This window comes from Ovis aries, chromosome 7 (genome assembly GCF_016772045.2).
Source record: "Ovis aries strain OAR_USU_Benz2616 breed Rambouillet chromosome 7, ARS-UI_Ramb_v3.0, whole genome shotgun sequence".
Classification (NCBI taxonomy): Eukaryota; Metazoa; Chordata; class Mammalia; order Artiodactyla; family Bovidae; genus Ovis; species Ovis aries.
This window is the reverse complement of record NC_056060.1, coordinates 11100773-11121008: the sequence shown is the minus strand read 5'-3', so window position 1 is coordinate 11121008 and position 20236 is coordinate 11100773. Positions and strand designations below refer to the sequence as shown.

General features: G+C 42.6%; 1 protein-coding gene across 5 annotated transcripts in view; it reads left to right on the top strand.

Moving 5' to 3' along the window:
* Positions 1–20236, top strand: part of SERINC5 (serine incorporator 5) — a 107141-nt gene that overhangs the window by 67607 nt on the left and 19298 nt on the right. For all 5 annotated transcript variants that reach the window (XM_060418823.1, XM_042252036.2, XM_042252037.2 and 2 more), the window contains exons 3-7: positions 7655–7833; positions 8313–8395; positions 9874–9967; positions 17363–17574; positions 19111–19206. In XM_060418823.1, coding sequence (XP_060274806.1) covers positions 7655–7833; positions 8313–8395; positions 9874–9967; positions 17363–17574; positions 19111–19206 — 664 coding nt within the window. The remainder of the gene's footprint in view (positions 1–7654; positions 7834–8312; positions 8396–9873; positions 9968–17362; positions 17575–19110; positions 19207–20236) is intronic.

Below are 20236 nucleotides of genomic sequence, written 5' to 3'. Positions count from 1 at the left end.
ATTAAGTTCCTGACTGCAGAGGTGACTGGGTCAAGTAAAACCAGGCTCAGTGGAATTTTAGTTCCCCTTATAACTTTTAATGGGCATCCCAGGTGGCTCAGTGGTAAACAATCTGCCTGCCAATGCAAGAGATGCAAGAGACACAGGTTTGATCCCTGGGTCAAGAAGATCCCCTGGAGTAGGAAATAGCAACCCACTCCAGTATTGTTGCCTGGGAAATCCATGGGCAGAGGAGCCTGGCAGGCTACAGTCCATGAAGGTACAAAGAGTCAGACAGGACTGAGCAACTGAGCACCCACATATGACTTTTAATAATAACACATTGTAAACTTTTCTCTTAAAAATATTTAGAAATCTGAACAAGAGAGATGTGAGTACTGGTGGTTACTCTTTTTGTTTGGCTGCGCTGCGTTGCACGTGCGATGATCTTGGTTCCCTGACCAGGGATGGAACCTGTGCCTCCTACCTTAGAAGTGCAGAGTCTTAACCACTGGACCACCAGGGAAGTCCCTGGTGGTTACTGTTTTTAAAAATAGCCCCCACAATCCCGAAAGGGCCTCAAAGGTAATAATTTACAGAGAAATGACTCTTGATTGCTAGAAGCCGTCAAGGGGAGGATGGAAGCTGATTTTAGCCTTCCCTGTTTTGCAACTCCTGTTCATGGGTGGGTAACAGACATGGGTGGGTCCACTGTCATGGAGACTGGAATTTTTCCACAGAGAAAACTAAACTGTCTTTAAAAGTTTACGAATAATTGGAATGTCAGAAAGGGAAGAGAGTCTTGGTTCTGAAGTTTATTTCAAGTAAGATATGAAACAGAACCTGTAGATCTAGTTCTTCTAGGTTCTGTGATAGCTCTCCTGCTCAGCTCTCCCCAAGCTTTCTTTGCAGCTTGGTTTCATTCAGTGTCCTAAAAATTTGATATAATGGAAGGTAAGACTCCATTCTGAAGGAGATCAGCCCTGCGATTTCTTTGGAAGGAATGATGCTAAAGTTGAAACTCCAGTACTTTGGCCACCTCATGCAAAGAGTTGACTCATTGGAAAAGACTTTGATGCTGGGAGGGATTGGGGGCAGGAGGAGAAGGGGACGACAGAGGATGAGATGGCTGGTTGGCATCACTGACTCGATGAACGTGAATCTGAGTGAACTCCGGGAGTTGGTGATGGACAGGGAGGCCTGGCGTGCTGCAATTCATGGGGTTGCAAAGAGTCGGATACGACTGAGCGACTGAACTGAACTGAAGACTCATTAGCTTTGCTAATGTGCCGTTTACTCATCTCTCTAAAATAATGTTATGGGGACATGATGCTCCTTTTCCTCTTCATTTCTGTAAGAACCACTCCCAAATTCTATTCTTTATTTCCAAGTTTATATCATGTGGGCCCCTGGCCAACTAGACCTATAGGCCTTTCTAACCCTGCCATTATTTCTTCACATTTATTTGCCCAAGATTCAAATTGTTTTAAGGGCATAGCCAGCATCTCCCCTCAACAGACAAGCCATGGGGATTTTCTAGCAAACATCTCTAGGCTTAATACTTGTGCTGATGTTTTGAAATGTCTTCCCTGATTTGGAAGTTCAGATATATTTTCTTTTGAGTGGTGACTAGGTCTCTGAAAGACAGGTAGTGAGTACTGTTTTTAGAACTCAGTTCTTATACAGGCATACCTTGTTTTGTTGTGCTTTACTTACAAACTGAAGGTTTGTGGGAACCCTGCCTCGAGCAAGTGAATCAGTGTGCCATTTTCTGAACAGCATTTGCTCATTCTGTGTCGCACTTGGATAATTCTTGCAGTATTTCAAACTTTTTCGTTACTGTTGTTGCATGTTCAGTGATCTTTGATGTTACTGCCATGACTCAGCAAAGGCTTAGATGATTGGTGTTCTTTAGCAATAAAATATTTTAAAATCTTATGTTATTAAATTTTTAAACAATGCTTTTTTTTAAAAAAAAATCACATAATGCTATTGCACACTTAATAGACGGCAGTATAGTGTAAACTTAAACTGTTATGTGCCCTGGAAAACCAAAAAATTCATGTGGCTTGCTTTACTGTGCCCTTTGCTTGATTGCGTTGATCTGGAACCAAACCCACAGTATCTCTGAGGTATGCCTATATAGATGTGCCAGGGAAAGGTTCATCTTATTGAAAGTTGCCAGTACAATTGTTCCTTGGTATCCTTTGGGGGTTGGTTCCAGGACCCTCTTGGATATCAGAATCCACTGATGCTCAAGTCCCTTATATAAAACGGACTTGCGTATAACTTAGGCACATCCTCTTATATACTTTAAATCATTGCTAGATTGATTTAAAATATCTAATTAAATACTTAATTAAATTGCTTAAAATATCTAATATTATGTAAATAGTTCCAGGTACATGGCAAATTCAAGTTTTGTTTTTTGAAAGTTTCTGGGGAAAAATTTTTTTTTAATTTTTTTTTGTGGTTAGTCAAATCCATAGATGCAGAACTGGCAGTTATACAGAAGTTCAACTGTATCTTTCAGTATGAATCCTTTGGTAAAGTGAATAGAGTGTCTACTGAGTTCTAAGATGTTCATCTCCCCTCTTGTTTAAATCAGAATGCATCAGCCAATCAGGGGTTCATGTAATGTGCCTGACTCCCTCCCCTGAAAGTTTTTTTTTTTTAAATAATAACTTTAGAATTAAATACGTTTGCTTAATGGCTACTATGGATCAAGAACTGTGATGAGCCCTTTTTACAAGGATTCACTGATTTAATTCTCAGAGCAGCTTCATGAGGTGGAAGGCAGTATTATTTCATTGTACAGATAGGGAAACTGAGGCTCAGCTAGCGTGTGTAATTTTCCCAAGTTATTAGTGGAGTTAGGGTTGGAAGTCCGCATGAGCTCTTTATTCTCACTGATACTTTGTGACTTTGAGTTTGGTTGCTCAGTGGTTGGGAGGAAACTCCTTGCCCTTGGGTCTGTGCAGAACCAACACAGATGCAGTGTCCCTGGATGCCCAGAGCCAGACAGAAGAGGCAACATCCTTAGCAGGCCCGCCCCCTCCAGCCCACAGTGTGGAATCTGTGTGTGATGTATGTTTTCTTTTTCTAAAACTGGGATGGAGCTCGGAACAGCAAATATTTAATCAGAGCAAATTCTCGTTGCTAAATCCTGCCAGCTTGTTCTACTCGGAGGTTCTTTACCCAAAAATATTCACCACATGCTGAAAGCTAGACGACTTGAGTCACCCACAGAGCATAAGGCAGGTCTTGGTATTTAGAGCAGGGGGTTGTTTGCCCACTTTATTGTGGATGAGATATACAGTGCCACATACTCACCCTTTGATCAGCCTAAGGGCCCCAGGCACAGTAAGTAAGGGTTTGGGGGAGGGGAGTTTGTGGGGGATGACAGGGTGGGTACCCATGCCTGCTGGCAGGAGCATTCTTCTTGAACTGATCTGAGAAGAGAGACTTGGATGTGGGTAGGGAGCTGGAGAAGAATCTGACTGGGAAAGATGGGCTGGGTAAATTAAAGGGATGCTGACTCCCAAATCACTGCAGGTGGTGACTGCAGCCATGAAATTAAGAGACATTTACTCCTTGGATGGAAAGTTATGACCAGCCTAGACAGAATATTAAAAAGCAAAGACATTACTTTGTCAACAAAGGTCTGTCTAGTCAAGGCTGTGGTTTTTCCAGTAGTCATGTATGGATGTGAGAGTTGGACTATAAAGTGCCGAAGAATTGATGCTTTTGAGCTATGGTGTTAGAGAAGACTCTTGAGAGTCCCCTGGACTGCAAGGAGATCCAACCAATCCATCCTAAGGGAGATCAGTCCTGGGTGTTCATTGGAAGGGCTGATGTTGAAGCTGAAACTCCAATACTTTGGCCACCTGATGCGAAGGGCTGACTCATCTGAAAAGACCCTGATGCTGGGAAAGATTGAGGGCAGGAGGAGAAGGGGACGACAGAGGATGAGATGGTTGGATGGCATCACCAACTCAATGTACATGAGTTTGGGTAAACTCCGGGAGTTGGTGATGGACAGGGAGGCCTGGTGTGCTGTGGTTCATGGGGTCGCAGAGTCGGACACGACTGAGCGACTGAACTGAATTGACATGCATGTTATGGCAGGAGTGTGGCGGCGCTGTGCGAAAGGGATTAGCTTTGCTGATAGGGGGAACAGAGAAGGTAGGGGAAGAGCTGAATGAATATTACAGAGCAGTAAATCCCTTATGAATAAAACAAATAAGGTGGAGGCATGGTGCCTCCTTTTACAAATTTAAAGCAACATTACCTCCCTATAACTTTACTATTGTGTGAGGTGAGTGCAATTGTGCGGTAGTTTGAGCATTCTTTGGCATTACCTTTCTTTGGGACTGGAATGAAAACTGACCTTTTCTAGTCTTGTGGCCACTGCTGAGTTTTCCAAATTTGCTGGCATATTGAGTGCAGCACTTTCACAGCGTCATCTTTCAGGGTTTGAAATAGCTCAACTGGAATTCAATCACCTCCACTAGCTTTGTTCATAGTGATGCTTCCTAAGGCCCACTTGATGGACAGGGGTCTGGCGTGCTGTGGTTCATGAGGTCACAAAGAGTCGGATATGACTGAGCAACTGAACTGAACCTCCTTATTACCAGTACCGCTCATAGGGTGCAGCTTTTGTTTCCTGCTACAGACTCTGAAACATTCACTTGTATGGGGTCCCCCATGACTTCAGTAGATGAAGATTTTAACCGTGTGAATTTGCTCACTCACTGTGAAACAGCTGAAAATTCAGACTCCTTCAGAAAGCCCTTGCTAAGGTCTCTCATGACCTGGTGGGGGTGCATCCTGTATCTTAATCACTGTTTTCAAGCAGTTTCCAGACTCACCTTCTCACTGGAATGCTCCAGGGTGCTTCCAACCCTATATGTTAAAAACAAACTCCCAGAGCTCTTTTCAGTTCCTAGGGCTTCCCTGGTGGCTTAGAGGGTAAAGCGTTCACCTGGAATGAGAAGACCTGGGTTCAATTCCTGAGTCAGGAAGATTCCCTGGAGAAGGGATAGGCTACCCACTCCAGTACTCTTGCCCGGAAAATCAGACAGAGGAGCCTGGGAGGCTGCAGTCCATGGGGTGGCAAAGAGTTGGACACGACTGAGCAACTTCACTTTCCTTTTTCCCTTTAACCCTACTCCCCCTCCACCCTAAATACTTTAAAAAGGCAGATAAGAACCCTCTCCCTATCCTTCAGTCCTGCCAACTATGACTTCTACCCATAGACTTTGTATTTTTTTCTGCTACTAGTTTCCTTTCTTCAACTGTTACCTGGACTGTTAATTCAGTGGCCTTCTAATCCTCCTGCCTCAAACTTGTCCCTTTTCTCACATGTTCTTCACTTTGCAGCCAAAGGCATTCCGGCTTAAATAGCTGTTTCCCCTTCCTTACAGTGTGGGAGCCAGTCTTCTTGGCGTGGCATATACCCGGCCCTTCTCACCAAGATCATGCCTTCTTTTGAGCTTTATCTCTTGGCAAGGAATACTTTTTTAGTATAAGTATGCCCCATTCCATATTTAGTCTAAGTGTATCCCAAAATATTGTTATATTAAAAATTAGTTGTTATTTATACAACATTTAAATTTAACTAGACAATCTGTGTTTTACCTGGCTTGGTCAAAAAATAATAGTAATATCTCTCTTTGTGCATTTACATCTTGCTGTGATCTAAAAAAATTGGAGTTGTAGGAACTTGCTGACCACAAAATGTTTGGTATTTCTTTATGAAATATTTTATAGCTATGCATGAAAGTGGAACTATTATAATGGGATCTCAGTAGCAATGCATTTTTGCCTGAGACACTCATTTAAAAAAAAATCATATTTGAGATCCAGGTATAGTAATGATTGCAGATCTTTTCTGAGGGAGAGAATCCTCAGGGAGGAAGATGAACTTCAATTGCATTTAGTCTTCCTTCTGTTTATGGAAATCTTTTATTTTAAAACTTTTTTAATTTTTATTTTTTGGCTGTGCTAGGTGACTTGTGGGCTCTTAGGTCTCGGATGGAAATTTTAATAACCTCGTCGTTTAGGATCTTTTCTGTAGAATAAACGAAATTATCATGCTTCAGCTCTACCTTTAGTGTTTTGTCCTTTCTCTCCCTGGTTTTAGTTTTTGTTTTGTGAGTAAAGGCTAAATGTGATTTTTCAACTTATTTTCTGTTCTGAAGAGTGTTCACCTTTGATGTTGGTAAGAAGCAGATTTTTCTTTTTTTTTAACAGTAAATCTTTATTTTCTGACATTAATAGAAATGTGCTGCTTGTTCTCATAATGTAAGTTTTTAATTATTCTGATAATGTAAGTGGGTTTTATATTAAAACCTTCTAATTATACTGGAATAAAAATGGCAACCCACTCCAGTACCCTTGCCTGGAAAATTCCATGGACTGAGGAGCCTGGTGGGCTACAGTCCATGGGGTTGCAAAGAGTTGGACACGACTGAGTGACTTCACCTTCAAACATATTCAAAAGCAGAGACATTACTTTGCCGACTAAGGTCCGTCTAGTCAAGGCTATGGTTTTCCCAGTAGTCATGTATGGATGTGAGAGTTGGACTGTGAAGAAGGCTGAGCGCCAAAGAATTGATGCTTTTGAACTGCGGTGTTGGAGAAGACTCTTGAGAGTCCCTTGGACTGCAAGGAGATCCAAGCAGTCCATTCTGAAGGAGATCAGCCCTAGGATTTGTTTGGAAGGAATGATGCTAAAGCTGAAGCTCCAGTACTCTGGCCACCTCATGCGAAGAGTTGACTCATTGGAAAAGACTCTGATGCTAGGAGGGATTGGGGGCAGGAGGAAAAGGGGACGACCGAGGATGAAATGGCTGGATGGCATCACGGACTCGATGGACGCGAGTCTGAGTGAACTCCGGGAGTTGGTGATGGACGCCTGGCGTCCAGGGAGGCCTGGCGTGCTGCAATTCATGGGGTCGCAAAGAGTCTGACATGACTGAGTGACTGAACTGAACTGAAACCATTGTTGACATTTATCAGATTAAGATCCATAAATAAAGAACTCCAGTGGATCAAGTAAAAATCCTATTAACCACCAATTCACAGAACAATATATTAAATTTAAAAAAAGATGTGAACCTTACTAGTAATGAGGACTATGGACATTGAAACAATTTCATGGTTTTTAACCCTTAAATGTGGTGCTCAGGCTGGGAATGTGAGCAGTCTCAAATATTGCTGGTGGGATATAAATGCAGCCTTTGAAAACAGTGATTTGACTTTGTTGCTTGAAATTTTAAAATGTAGCTACTACCTGACCCATTGATTTCATTGCTAGGTTAGGAGCTTATCCTGCATAAATAAAGGCATATGTGCACTTAATCTCTATATTTACACATTTTAAGAAAAAATACCCGTGTATTATAAGCATAACTTTTAAAACTTCTGATGCTGGATTTCAGAATTCATTAGGGGTAAGTGAAGGGTGAGTGGTACGTTATGAGCGCTGTATCTCTCGAAAGGATTCAGAGAAAATTAAGGAAAAGGTCTTTGGAAGAGAGACTTTCTTCTCAGTCTTAATTTCTCTTGGTACATGGTATATTTCACATTGGATTTTGACTTGCAGGTTGAAAGAACCGTACCAACTCTTCCTTATGTAGTTTTAACAAAGACTTTCTCTCTTTTTCTTCAGATCCCTTATTTTGAAGATATTTGTAAAGGCATTAAAGCTGGTGACACCTGTGAGAAGCTGGTGGGATATTCTGCAGTATACAGAGTCTGTTTTGGAATGGCCTGTTTCTTCTTCATCTTCTGCCTCCTGACCTTGAATATCAACAACAGTAAAAGCTGTAGAGCCTACATTCACAATGGGTGAGTCTTCACAGGGATCGTTTCTCCTTTCCTTGAACTCAGAGCAGCATTCCAAGGTGTCTTCTACTTGTCACACCCTCTGACTGCTTTCCTCTACTTGAAATTGTTGACAATGATTCTAGAGAAGGTGGAAATTACACTTTTCACTGCACAGTGGACTACGAACTGAATTCCTATTTGTGACACCTGATGCCGTAATGAGAAATGCAGTGGAGATAAGAGTTTATTTCTCATACGAAGACCTTCCCCCAGGTCATTTCCACCCTGCAACAAAAGGGTTTGGCAGAATCAGAGGCCAAACATTGAGTCTGTCTAATTATGGGAGGAGGCAGTCTCCAGTCACTTAATTTCTTCCCCTCCATTTGAAGTGAACAGAATCATGGGTTGACACACTTACCTTCTAAGAGGTCTTTTGTCCTTCCTTGAATATCATTTGAATACATTTCCTGTTTTGTTTTGTTTTGTTTTTTCCCCTCCAGCTTTTGGTTCTTTAAACTTCTGCTGTTGGGGGCCATGTGCTCAGGAGCCTTCTTCATTCCAGATCAGGAGACCTTTCTGAATGGTACGAATGGAGAGTTGGGGGTATCTATTTATTGTGTTTTCACCCACTTTGTAAAATTGTTCCAAAGCATAGTCCAGGGTGCCTTTGATAGTTTAGGTCACTAACATTCTTGTAGCTTAAAAAAAACACCTGCCTCACCAGCCCACACTCATTCACCCTCTCTACTTCTTGTCTCCCCCCAACACCCCCCACCCCACCCCCACCTCCCCGGATTGGTGACAGAACCTCTAGTTACTCTGCTGGCTGAAGAATTGAAGTTAAAGGTTATTGGCCTGAAGAGAAAATGAGGCACTTGGAAAACTTGTTTGAAAACTAGTTTAGCATGTCAGCAGCATGAGCAGGGAGACCTTGTTCTTTCTGCCCTACACAGAAACCCAGGGCTTCTTAGCAGCTTTTAATCTGCTGCAGCGATAGTGGGCTAAAAAAGGCTATGTCTAAGACGTAGCTGTGTCTAAGACAGTGGGGTCCTCTAGGCTGTGTCTAAACCTGACTGGTGTGAAACTGTGTAACATTTAACTCTATTCAGTCAGTTATATTCAATTCAATTGTATATCCTTATCGATGGAATCTACCAGAAATATTTAATATGAAGCATTCAATCATAAGTGAAACTAGGGGCCTTTCTTTATTTGAGCTGGGGAGGGGAAAAATAAAGCCTGCGTTTCAGAGTTTCAAAGCACTATTCAGACGTAATGGATTCACTTTCCTAATCAAGATAGTGAAAGTATTCACGCTATGAATGAGCTTAGGTCCTCAAAGAGCCACATGCCAGGTCCAGCGAGTTTCTTAGGGTCACACTGCTTCTATGCATTCCTTAAGGAAGTTGTATCCCAGTTGTCTTTTAACCTAAAATGCCTGTAACTAGTTTTCTAGTCCCCACAGAGGTCCTTGTATATATTAGAATAATATACTTAGAATGGAGGGGGCCTAACAGTTAGTCCGCTAGCTCAGCTCAGTTGTTTTATAGATAACCCAGAGATGTGAGGTGCTCATCCAAGGTTTGAGCTGCTTTGTGGCTGAGCCAGAGGTAGAACTCCAGTTTGAACCTCATTTCTTCACTGAACCTTCATGGTTCTCTCCCCAGTAAAATTCAAATCTTGGGTGTTTCTGGAAACGTGTGATTTTACTTTAAATGGGAGGTTGTTGTTGCTTTTATGAATTAACTACATCTGTTAAGGTATCTGGCATTTATTTATAGCATGGAGGTGAAGCTTGGATGCTGTGGTGCCAGACTGCCTGTGCTCACATCCCAGCCACATCCTTTACTGGCTGCAGGACCTGGTCAGCTTATGTAGACTCTGTTTTTATCATCTGTAAAGCGGGTATAATAGTAGTACCCACCTTGTACAGTTGTGTGGGAGTTCAGTGTGTTAGCAGTACAGGGAGCCTGAGGTAAGAATTACCCATAGGCATTACTGTCTTGAGTTAGACACTTGGGACCGTAACCTCATCTCCGTTCAAACGGTCTTCTTTTGCAGCCTGGCGCTATGTGGGAGCCGTCGGAGGCTTCCTCTTCATAGTCATCCAGCTCCTCTTGCTTGTGGAGTTTGCGCATAAATGGAACAAGAACTGGTATGTGCCTTTGTGGAAAGCTTCCACGTGAACTCACTCTCTGGCTCAGAGGAAGTGCCCATTGTCGACAGAGGCCCTACCCTGAGTCGTATTGCCAGGGGTTAGCAGCCTGCTTGCACCGAAACTGGCTTTTGCTGGTTCTCTCCCTTCCCTCTGCTCTCTGAACCTCTTCCTTCACTCCTCTCCCACACTGATTTTCTCTCATTCCTACCTTTCTTTTTCCTGCATCAGTTCTTTCCACTTTTTTCTGCCTTTTCCCCTACACCCTCTCGTTTGGACTCTGAGACTTGGCCACGGGCAACCCCCCTGCTTGCTGAAGCCTCGCAGCCCAGCTGTGTGCTGTGTCAGTGGCTAAAAACACTGAGTGAGCTTTATCTTGGTCCCCCATCCTTGGCAGATTAAAAAAGAAAAAAGTAGTTTGGAGCTGAAAGTTCACTTTCAGCAAAGACTATTCAATGGACTAGTTCTTTCCTCTTTAAAAATAATTCTGTTGCTTCTCAACTGCCTAAGAGAAGAAGGGCCCCTTCATTAGGACCTTTTGTTGTGCTCACTTAGAAAGCCATCCTGACTTTTAAAAATATAGACACTAAGTGCCTTAAAAATAGGATTCACGTCCCAAGATGTGTGGCAAATGCCAGACTATTAGTGGCTCATTTTATTTCTTGCTGAGCTACGTTGAGGAAATGACTAGACAGGGGTCCGGCTTCTTCAGTGCTAAGGCCAAGGTGACTTTGTTACTCTGGGCGAAGCTCTGTCTGCCTTAACTGCTCTGTCTGACTTTATAACATATGAATGAAAATAACTGCCTGCTGTATCTAGTAAGGCTCTTGTTATTTTGTAGATTTTCTAGGCATTATGTTATTTTATACTGTTTTGGGGTAGGGGAGATCTGAAAGTTCTATATGAATGTGAATTTATTTTTTAAATTTTGGATAACATAAAATATACTGTCCACATTCTCTCAAAACACTTTTCATTCTGATTATATTCTGCAGCTTGGTACTTGTTGTTTTGTTTGGGTTTTGTTTTGTTTTTTAAAGATCAAATCATGAGATGCATGAATAAAAAGATACTGCTAGTCATTCTATTATTTGGTAAATACTAGAGTATGCACCCAAATGCCAACATTAAAAATGTTTATAGCACATCAGATCATCTTTCAAGTAGTGCTACAGTCATATTTTGGTATTTTTCAAGTCTTAATCACTATGAAAATGCAGATTTCTAGGTCTGAATTGTGCTCCTGTGTGAATTTTTTTTAAGTGTATTTGTTTTTGGTTGTGCTGGGCCGTCACTGCCGCTCAGACTCTTCTCTAGTTGCGGCGAGCAGGGGCCACTCTTCATTGTGGTGCCCGGGCTTCTCTTGGGGAGCACGGGCTCAGCAGTGTGGTGCACAGGCTTTGGTGGTTCTGCGGCATGTGGAATCTTCCCAGACCAGGGATTGAACCTGTGTCCCCTGCACTGGCAGATACTTATCCACTGTACCACCAGGGAAGTCCAAAATATAAGTTTATTATTGCATGCTGTCCTACATTTTGAGTCATCCTGAAAACCTAGTATGTTTGGGGTTTCTACTAGATCTTGTTTTGAGGCTGCAAAGTTTTCCTGAAGATAAGTCTAATGGGTGACTATAGTTTTATGTGACCCTGTTTTCTCAGTTGTACAGAAGAAATGTGCACAGTAAGTTAGAAATGCATTTTAATTGATTAAATATCACACTTTCCATTGATTCTTAATGTACTTTCACTCTGAATTTTTTATTGGACAAAGTATAATATGTCATCCCCAATTTTTTCTAAGATTTTCACAAATTTCAAGTTAGGAACTTGGGTAGTAAAATATGAATATCTTTGATGCTGAGGGCCTGATTTGCCCATTAAATAGTATGTTCTCTCGAGAATGCTTGTGCTGCTTTATTCTGACTTTTAATGTTTTGATTGATTCTGAAGCCATTTTCTAGGACTGATTATCGATGCCAAGTTTTAACAGGCATTTTGGAAGCGTTTGATCACTTTAAAAACTTTTCAGAAGCCACCTAATAGGAATGGCTTAAGAGCTTTGCAGCAATTGATGTTGCTGTTGTACTGGCTGTGGGGCCAGTATCCCAACAAAATCCCTTTTGTCCACATAGTCGTGGCTTGTTGATCTGCCTAAAATTAAGATTAAGATAGGAAGTGTACAAGTATTGTTATTTTTATGTAAGTTCATTTAATTTAGGTGTTTTTTTTTTTAGTGGAGATTCTTGCTTTCAAGGTTAGTCTAGAAAATATAATGCTTGTATCTCTCTTCAAGGATGAAACAACCAAAGTTTTTCTTCCCTTTTTTTTTTTCTCCTTTTGTAAAGATCTTGAGAAAGAGATAATCTCAAAGGCAGCAGGACAGAAAGGCCATGGGCCTGGATACCAGGCAGCAGGTTTTAATGTCCCTGACTATCTGGCTGTTTCACTTGAGGCAAGTGTGCGTCTTCAGTTGCTCAGTCGTGTCTGACTATAATCACAGGGACTATAGCCCACTAGACTCCCCTGTCCATGGGATTCTCCCGGCAAGAATACTGGCGTAGGTTGCCATTCCCTTTTCCAGGGGATCTTCCTGACCCAGGGATTGAACCCGGGTTTCCCGCATTGCAGGCGGATTCCTTACCATCTTTGAATCTTAAGGCATATGACTTGACTACTGTGACCTCAGTTTTTATACCTGTGAAGTGATGTGTCTTGTTCTTTTGTTAAAAGATAAGCTAGGGCATTTAAAAATGTTTGTTAAAATTGGTTCAAATTTAGCACTCTCCAACACCTCCTGTGAAGAGTTGACTCATTAGAAAAGACTGATGCTGGGAGGGATTGGGGGCAGGAGGAGAATGGGACAACAGAGGATGAGATGGCTGGATGGCATCACTGACTCGATGGACATGAGTTTGAGTGAACTCCGGGAGTTGGTGATGGACAGGAAGGCCTGGCGTGCTGTGATTCATGGGGTCGCAAAGAGTCGGATGCAGCTGAACTGAACTGAATCTAGCAAGTAGAAAGGAGCTCTGAGGAGCTGTACAAAATAAAAGGACTTTTATAGGCAAAAAGGAGCAGAGACAAGGAAATTACATTAGGCAGAAAAGCAATTTAGTTATTGTGAGGTAACTTCCCTATAGGGGATGGCAGGTCCTACCAGTCAGACTACCTAACTAGTTAACTAGACTATCTAATTAGTGCTGAATAGGAGATTTCTGATTGACTGGTTTAGTTTCTGATGGACTGTTTCTGGGAGAGCTGATACTCTGTTGCGTTGGTTTGGTGACATGGGGCTTAGCCTTGGTGACTTCATTCTAAGTCTTTCATCTTGTTTTTTTTAACACTTCCTAGGTCAATTTTTGTGGTTTAAAGTGTCAGTTCTATTATCAAAACTGAAATCACAAAAAATAGTATAGTCAGGTGTTTCTAATGAAGACTCATTTTCTAGACTTTCTAGATTTAAAAATTCACGTTGTTGGCTTTTGTTCTCTGCTAGCCCTCATCCCTGAGCCCAGCCACCTCTTCTAACCTGATAACCTGCTTGCTTCTGTATCTATACACTTCATCCTGCTGCTTGGTCCTTTTCTAATCTTCATCCAAGTGCTCGCATTGAGCATTGATTCAAAATTTTTGGAGTGCCAACTCTGTACCAGGCACCGAGAGTATAGTCATGGCATTATTTGGCGTGTCTACAGAGGTGGTCTCGGGAGGACCAGCAGAGTCCGGAGCAACAGGTAGCGGCCACTCTGTCCTCATTGTTGCTTCAAGTTGTCCTCTGACAGTTGGCAGTCCTTGCACCGACATTCTTTAAGCACCTGTTGCTTGCCAGGCATTTGACAGTAGGCAGTGAATGCAACAGTGCCCTGCTCTGTGGAGTGTATATTCTCCTGGAGAGGAGACGGGGTAGCTAATAAGTCTAATCAAGCAAGTAAGTGATAGGTTCAATGGTGGAGAGTGTGCTGTGGGTGTGAGAGCTGGGGCAAGCAGGGCAGGGAAAGGGTTTCATTATAAGGCATGAAGGAGATGAAGGAACTTGAGAAGAGCCTGAGCTTCTCAAGAAGCACACAAGAGCTGTGCTGGCTTGTCTAAGGAGCGAGGAGACATCCACTGTGGCTGGACCCCAGAGGTGCGAGGGGAGGGAGCAAGGGATAAAGTCATTCATCAGAGATGGCCCTGGACCAGATCATGAAAGGTTTCTGGGGCCATCATGGCAGATGGCAGGGCACTAGAGGGACAGAATCTAATGCACATTTTACTTTAAGAAAAGACGAGAGGAGGTTGCAGGTGCAAGTAAGGAGACTAGTGGGAGGTGACCCAGGGGAGGGGTGCCGTAGCTTGATGCTAGATGGTAGCAGCAGTCAGATGCTGATAGAGTCTGAAGTGGGAACCAAGTGCGTTTGCTGCTGGAATTGGCATGATGTTGGGGAGAGGGGAGAGGCAGGGAGTGAAAGACAGTGGTTGAGCAACTACAGTTCTTTATCTACCCTCACCCCTAATGGAATTCCCACATTCTGAGGTTGGGAAGACCATAGGAGAGCAGGTTTGGGGATGGAAGTTTGAATCCTGGCAAGTTAACCTGGACCTCCTAAGGTCCACAAGCCAGTTAGACCTCCAAGTGGAGACACTAACAGGGATAATACGAGTCTGGAGTAGAGGGGAGAGGTTAGGGTTGAAGATTTAACCTTGGGAATCCAAGCAAAATCAACTGTTAAGAAAGTCCTTCTTACACTAATAAAATAGCCCAAAAGACTGGTGAGGACATAGCTGGACGCCCCCACTTACACACTGGTCAGCAGTGTTCACCTTTTTCTTCATAAGCCATTTTCTCTCCCTGTCAACAGGTGGCATTTGACTCTCTGCTTTCTCTGAGTCTCACTTTATCTTCATGTGATTTGTGTGCCTTCTTTATTACAATGACTCCACAGTCATCGGACCGCCTGGCTCAGTGTCAGGAGTGTGACGGTCATTATCATTTTGGCCTTTCCTCTTTGTTTTCTTTCTGGCCGCAGTAACTTCTCCATCATTCAAACATTTCAGCTGGGCTGCTTGAACAGCTTCCAGCTCTGAGAAGACATTAAGCAAGTTGCCTGCTCTCGAAGTTTTGTGAGATGTGGTTACAAAGGGCAGTTGACCCCTAAGGCAGATGAGGTGATTCAGACCAACCTCTGTTGTAGTTCTGGCCTCTTCTTTTAGCATCAATAAGCACTCTTCTTTGTTCGGAACAATCTCTATAGGTTGTTAAGCCACCACATACTTCTCCCATCCCTTTAATTGTGTTTATATAAAATAATATAATCTTTACACTAGTCTCCTCTTCTAGAGTCTTTATTATAAATCCCATTAAAAGTTTTACTCTTTTTCTGGCTGATTTTATTCTTCACTTTATTTATTTATTTTTTTTAGAGGGGGTGGCTGTGCTCCAAGGCATGTGGGATCTTAGTTCCTCAACCAGGAATCAAACCTAGGCCCCTGGCAGTGAGAGCACTGAGACCTAACCACTAGACCACCAGGGAATTCCTGCCTTCACTTTTTTTTTAATGTCAGACTCTTCCTTAATCATACCTGGCATTGTTTGGGAGAAGCAGTCCTGGTATAGAGTCGTCTTTTCAGGGCAAAGACAAAAGAGATGAGGTCAGCCAGTCTTTCTCTGGGTGGAGTTCAATTACTTCTCTCTCCCTAAACAGAAGATGGGCATCAGCAGGAGCTGCTGGCAGCACTTGGAGAAAGAGACTGGCACCTCCGGGCTCTGTTTCTGGGAAAATTCAGTGAGAACTCCAGCACACAGCCCACTTTATAATACTGCCAGAACTTGTCCTGGGGTAGTTGACATCCAGAATGGGGAAGCTAAAGTCTGTGGATATTCACTTTAGTTACTGAATACACTTGTATCAAAGACTGAAGTTTTTCAGTGTTAAGAAAAAATTCTAAGCTTGAGCCAAGAATTTTTTGCATATTCAGCTGTATCTTCTAGTTTTCAGTTGGTAAAATGATTGTTTGCTGTTGTTCATGCACTAAGTCGTGTCCGACTCTTTGTGACCCCATAGACTGCAGCACCCTAGGCTCCTCTGTCCTTCACTATCTCCTGGAGTTTGCTCACATTCATGTGCATTGAGCTGATAATTCTGTCTAACCATCTCATCCTCTGCTGCTCCTTTCTCCTGCCCTCAGTCTTTCTCAGCATCTTGGTCTTTTCCAATGAGTGAAGTGAAGTGAAGTGAAGTCACTCAGTCGTGTCCGACTCTTTGCGACCCCATGGACTGTGGCCCACCAGGCTCCTCTGTCCATGGGATTCTCCAGGCAAGAATACTGCAGTGGGTTGCCATTTCCTTCTCCAGGGGATCTTCCTGACCCAGGGAACGAACCCAGGTCTCCTGCATTGCAGACAGACGCTTTAACCTCTGAGCCAGTAGGCCTTTCAAATCACGTGGCCAAAGAGTTGGAGCTTCAGCTTCAGTCCTTCCAATGACTGTTCAGGGTTGATTGCCTTCAGGATTCACTGGTTTGATTTCCTTGTGGTCCAAAGGACTCTCAAGAGTCTTCCCTAGCACCATAATTCAAAAGCATCAATTCTTCAGCACTCAACCTTCTTTATGGTCTAACTCTTACATCCATACATGACTACTGGAAAAACCATAGCTTTGACTATATGGACCTTTGTTGGCAAAGAGATGTCTCTGCTTTTGCATATGCTATCTGGGTTTGCCATAGCTTTCCTTCCAAGGAGCAAGCATTTTTTAATTTCATGGCTGCAGTCACCATCCACAGTGATTTTGGAGCCCAAGAAAATAAAATCTCTTGCTGCTTCCACCTTTTCCCCTTCTATTTGCTGTGAAGTGATGGCACAGGATACCATGGTCTTAGTTTCTTGAATGTTGAGTTTCAAGCCAGCTTTTTCACTCTCTTCTGATCAAGAGTCTCTTTAGTTCCATGTTTTCTGCCATTAAAGTGGTATCATCTGCCTATTTGAGATTGTTGATAGTTCTCCTGGCAGTCTTGATTCCAGCTTGTGATTCATCCATCCTGGCATTTCATATGATGTGCCCTGCATAGAAGTTAAATAAGTAGGGTAACAATATACAGCCTTGACATACTCCTTTCCCAGTTTGGAACTAGTCTATTGTTCCATGTCCAGTTCTGACTGTTGCTTCTTGACCTGCATACAGGTTTCTCAGGAGGCAGGTCAGGTGGTCTGGTATTCCCATCTCTTTAAGAATTTCCCAGTTTGTTGTGATCCACAAAAACTGGTAAAATGATAGGTCGTCTGAATAACTCATTACAATGGTCTGGGACCTGACAGCATTAGCTAATAATGCTTGAAGGGTGGTAGATATTGTTGGAGAATCAACTGACCTGTCTTCACCCCACCCCTTCCTCTCCTCTACTTTTGGAGAAACAGGACTGCAGGCACAGCTACCAACAAGCTGTGGTACGCCTCTCTGTCCCTGGTGACCCTCATCGCGTACTCCATCACCACGGGAGGCTTGATTTGGATGGCAGTGTTTTATACCCAGAAAGATGGCTGCATGGAAAATAAAATTCTCCTGGGAGTAAATGGAGGCCTGTGTCTGCTTATGTCAGTGGTATCCATCTCACCTTCTGTCCGAGATCGTAAGTATGAGATCCGTACTTCCTGTTCATATTATAAATGTCTTTGACTATAATTTTGGAAATTATGGTCAGTTCTTTATTTACCACAGGTGGGTCAGCAGTAGGACAGGTGGGATTCCATTGTCCTCTTCCTACCCTGCACTGGGCTGAAGGTGATAGTCAGTCATGCCTTTGCCAAAGATTTGAGTATAATGAAGTCAATAAATAAGAAGATAGTTGTTACTATTGTTAAATAATGTACTACAAGGAGTGTTTCAGTGGAAAATGCCTTTGGTGGATATTTAGCTCTTTCATATAATCTCTTTGTAAAATTTGAATGAATGAGAAGGCTCCCGAAGGAGCTGTTTTGGGCTTATCTTTGACTTAAGACGTCTGTGGACCACAAATCAAGGACAGCGTGGTCCCAGAATCAGGAAACAGGAAATCCAATCCTGGCTCAGCCATCCACTGGCCCCAGGAACTGGCCTTTCTCAGATCCAAGTCCTTCCTCAACAAAGCCAATAGAAACCTGTGAGCCTGATCTTGCTCATGGTTGTTTCAAAGCCAAAAGAAAGAAATGACTGAAGTTCATTATTGAAATTGAGATTGTTATTATTCACCCAGTTCCTTTATCCATTAAGAATTTCCTAAGACATTATTAATATTCAGATCAAAATATTCTTTGGGTTAAATTCTACCTTTTGAAATAGTTGCAATTTGGTTTAGTGCCATTAATTGTTAAGGTGGGTCTCATTCCCATGCCAAAGAGCACCACTGGAAAGCCCTATTTTTTACCTTTATTGGTCCTTATAATTTGATAGGTAAAGTTCTGGAGATAAATTTAATCAGAGGGAAGACTGAGTAAAACTAAATATTTTATGTCTGTGGATGGTTGAAAATTTCACCAAAAAAAAGGATGAGTCCTTTTTATCGCATCTTGGTTACTCTTAGCCATCTGAACCGTTTAATTTAAATATTATAACATAGAAAGCCTTTTCCCAATAAATGCTGAGTCCCATAGCCACATTCTTTGGCTTGGACCAGTTCTGGTATTCCCAAAGGTTTTCTGTCCATTTACAGATGAGAACTCTTCCCCAGTAGCATGGATTCTGAGTATCTGATGGCTTTGTGAGTATGGAATCCAGGTCCTCCCTGTAAAATCCATCATTTACCCCACTAAGCTATGTGATCTCACAAATTAACGGTGAATTTTTCTGGAGACCTTGTGATTTAAGAACTAATGTTACAAACCTCAGGGAGACCAGGCAGTATGTTTCAGTACACCTGTAGTTATTATCAAAATAAAGTGTTGGGCGAGAACTCGGCAGAACTTGGCATCTCTGAAGTGGCATTTAGGTTCAGTGTGTCACTCCCTCCCCCCAAAGATTTTAGTGTTATATGAGAAATACACTATGTACCTCTTCTTACCTTCATGTGTGGGGCTCCAGGTTTGAGGGATATTATTTGGGGCAGACCTTTTTTTTTGGTGTTGGGCGAGGGGGGGTGCGTATGCTTTCTCACCATTGATTTATAACATGGTCCCTTGTTGTTCTCCAGGACAGCCACACTCTGGAATACTGCAGTCGGGTCTCATCAGCTGCTATGTCACGTATCTCACGTTCTCAGCCCTGTCCAGCAAACCTGCAGAAGTAGGTAAGCTGGACTTGTAGGCAGACTGTGCTTGCAGGGTGAATATTGTCATTTGTAGGGTGAGGACTGTGTCTCCTCAAACTATCGTTTAAGTATCAGAGATGCAGGGCATCAAAGTAGAGAGATGATCTAGACTTCTTCACTAAATAGTGTCGATGCTCAACATCACTCATTACCAGAGAAATGCAAATCAAAACCACAAAGAGGTACCATTTCACGCCAGCCAGAATGGCTGCTATCCAACCGTCTACAAGCAATAAATGCTGGAGACGGTGTGGAGAAAAGGGAACCCTCTTACACTGTTGGTGGGAATGCAAACTAGCACAGCCACTATGGAGAACAGTGTGGAGATTCCTTTAAAAAATGGAAATAGAATTGCCTTATGACCCAGCAATCCCACTGCTAGGCATACACACCAAGGAAACCAGAACTGAAAGAGACACGTGTACCCCAATGTTCATCGCAGCACTGTTTATAATAGACAGGACATGGAAGCAACCTAGATGTCCATCAGCAGATGAATGGATAAGAGAGCTGCGGTACATATACACAATGGATTATTACTCAGCCATTAAAAAGAATACATTTGAATCAGTTCTAATGAGGTGGATGAAACTGGAGCCTATTATAAGTAAGCCAGAAAGAAAAACCAATACAGTATACTAACACATATATATGGAATTTAGAAAGATGGTAACGATAACCCTGTATGCGAGACAGCAAAAGAGACACAGATGTATAGAACAGTCTTTTGGATTCTGTGAGAGAGGGAGAGGGTGGGATGATTTGGGGGAATGGCATGGAAACATGTATAATATCATATATGAAACGAATCGCCAGTCCATGTTCGATGCATGATATAGGATGGTTGGGGCTGGTGCACTGGGATGACGCAGAGGGATGGTACAGGGAGGGAGGTGGGAGGGGGGTTCAGGATGGGGAACACGCGTACACCCGTGGCGGATTCATGTTGATGTATGGCAAAACCAATACAATGTTGTAAAGTAATTGGCCTCTAGTTAAAATAAATAAA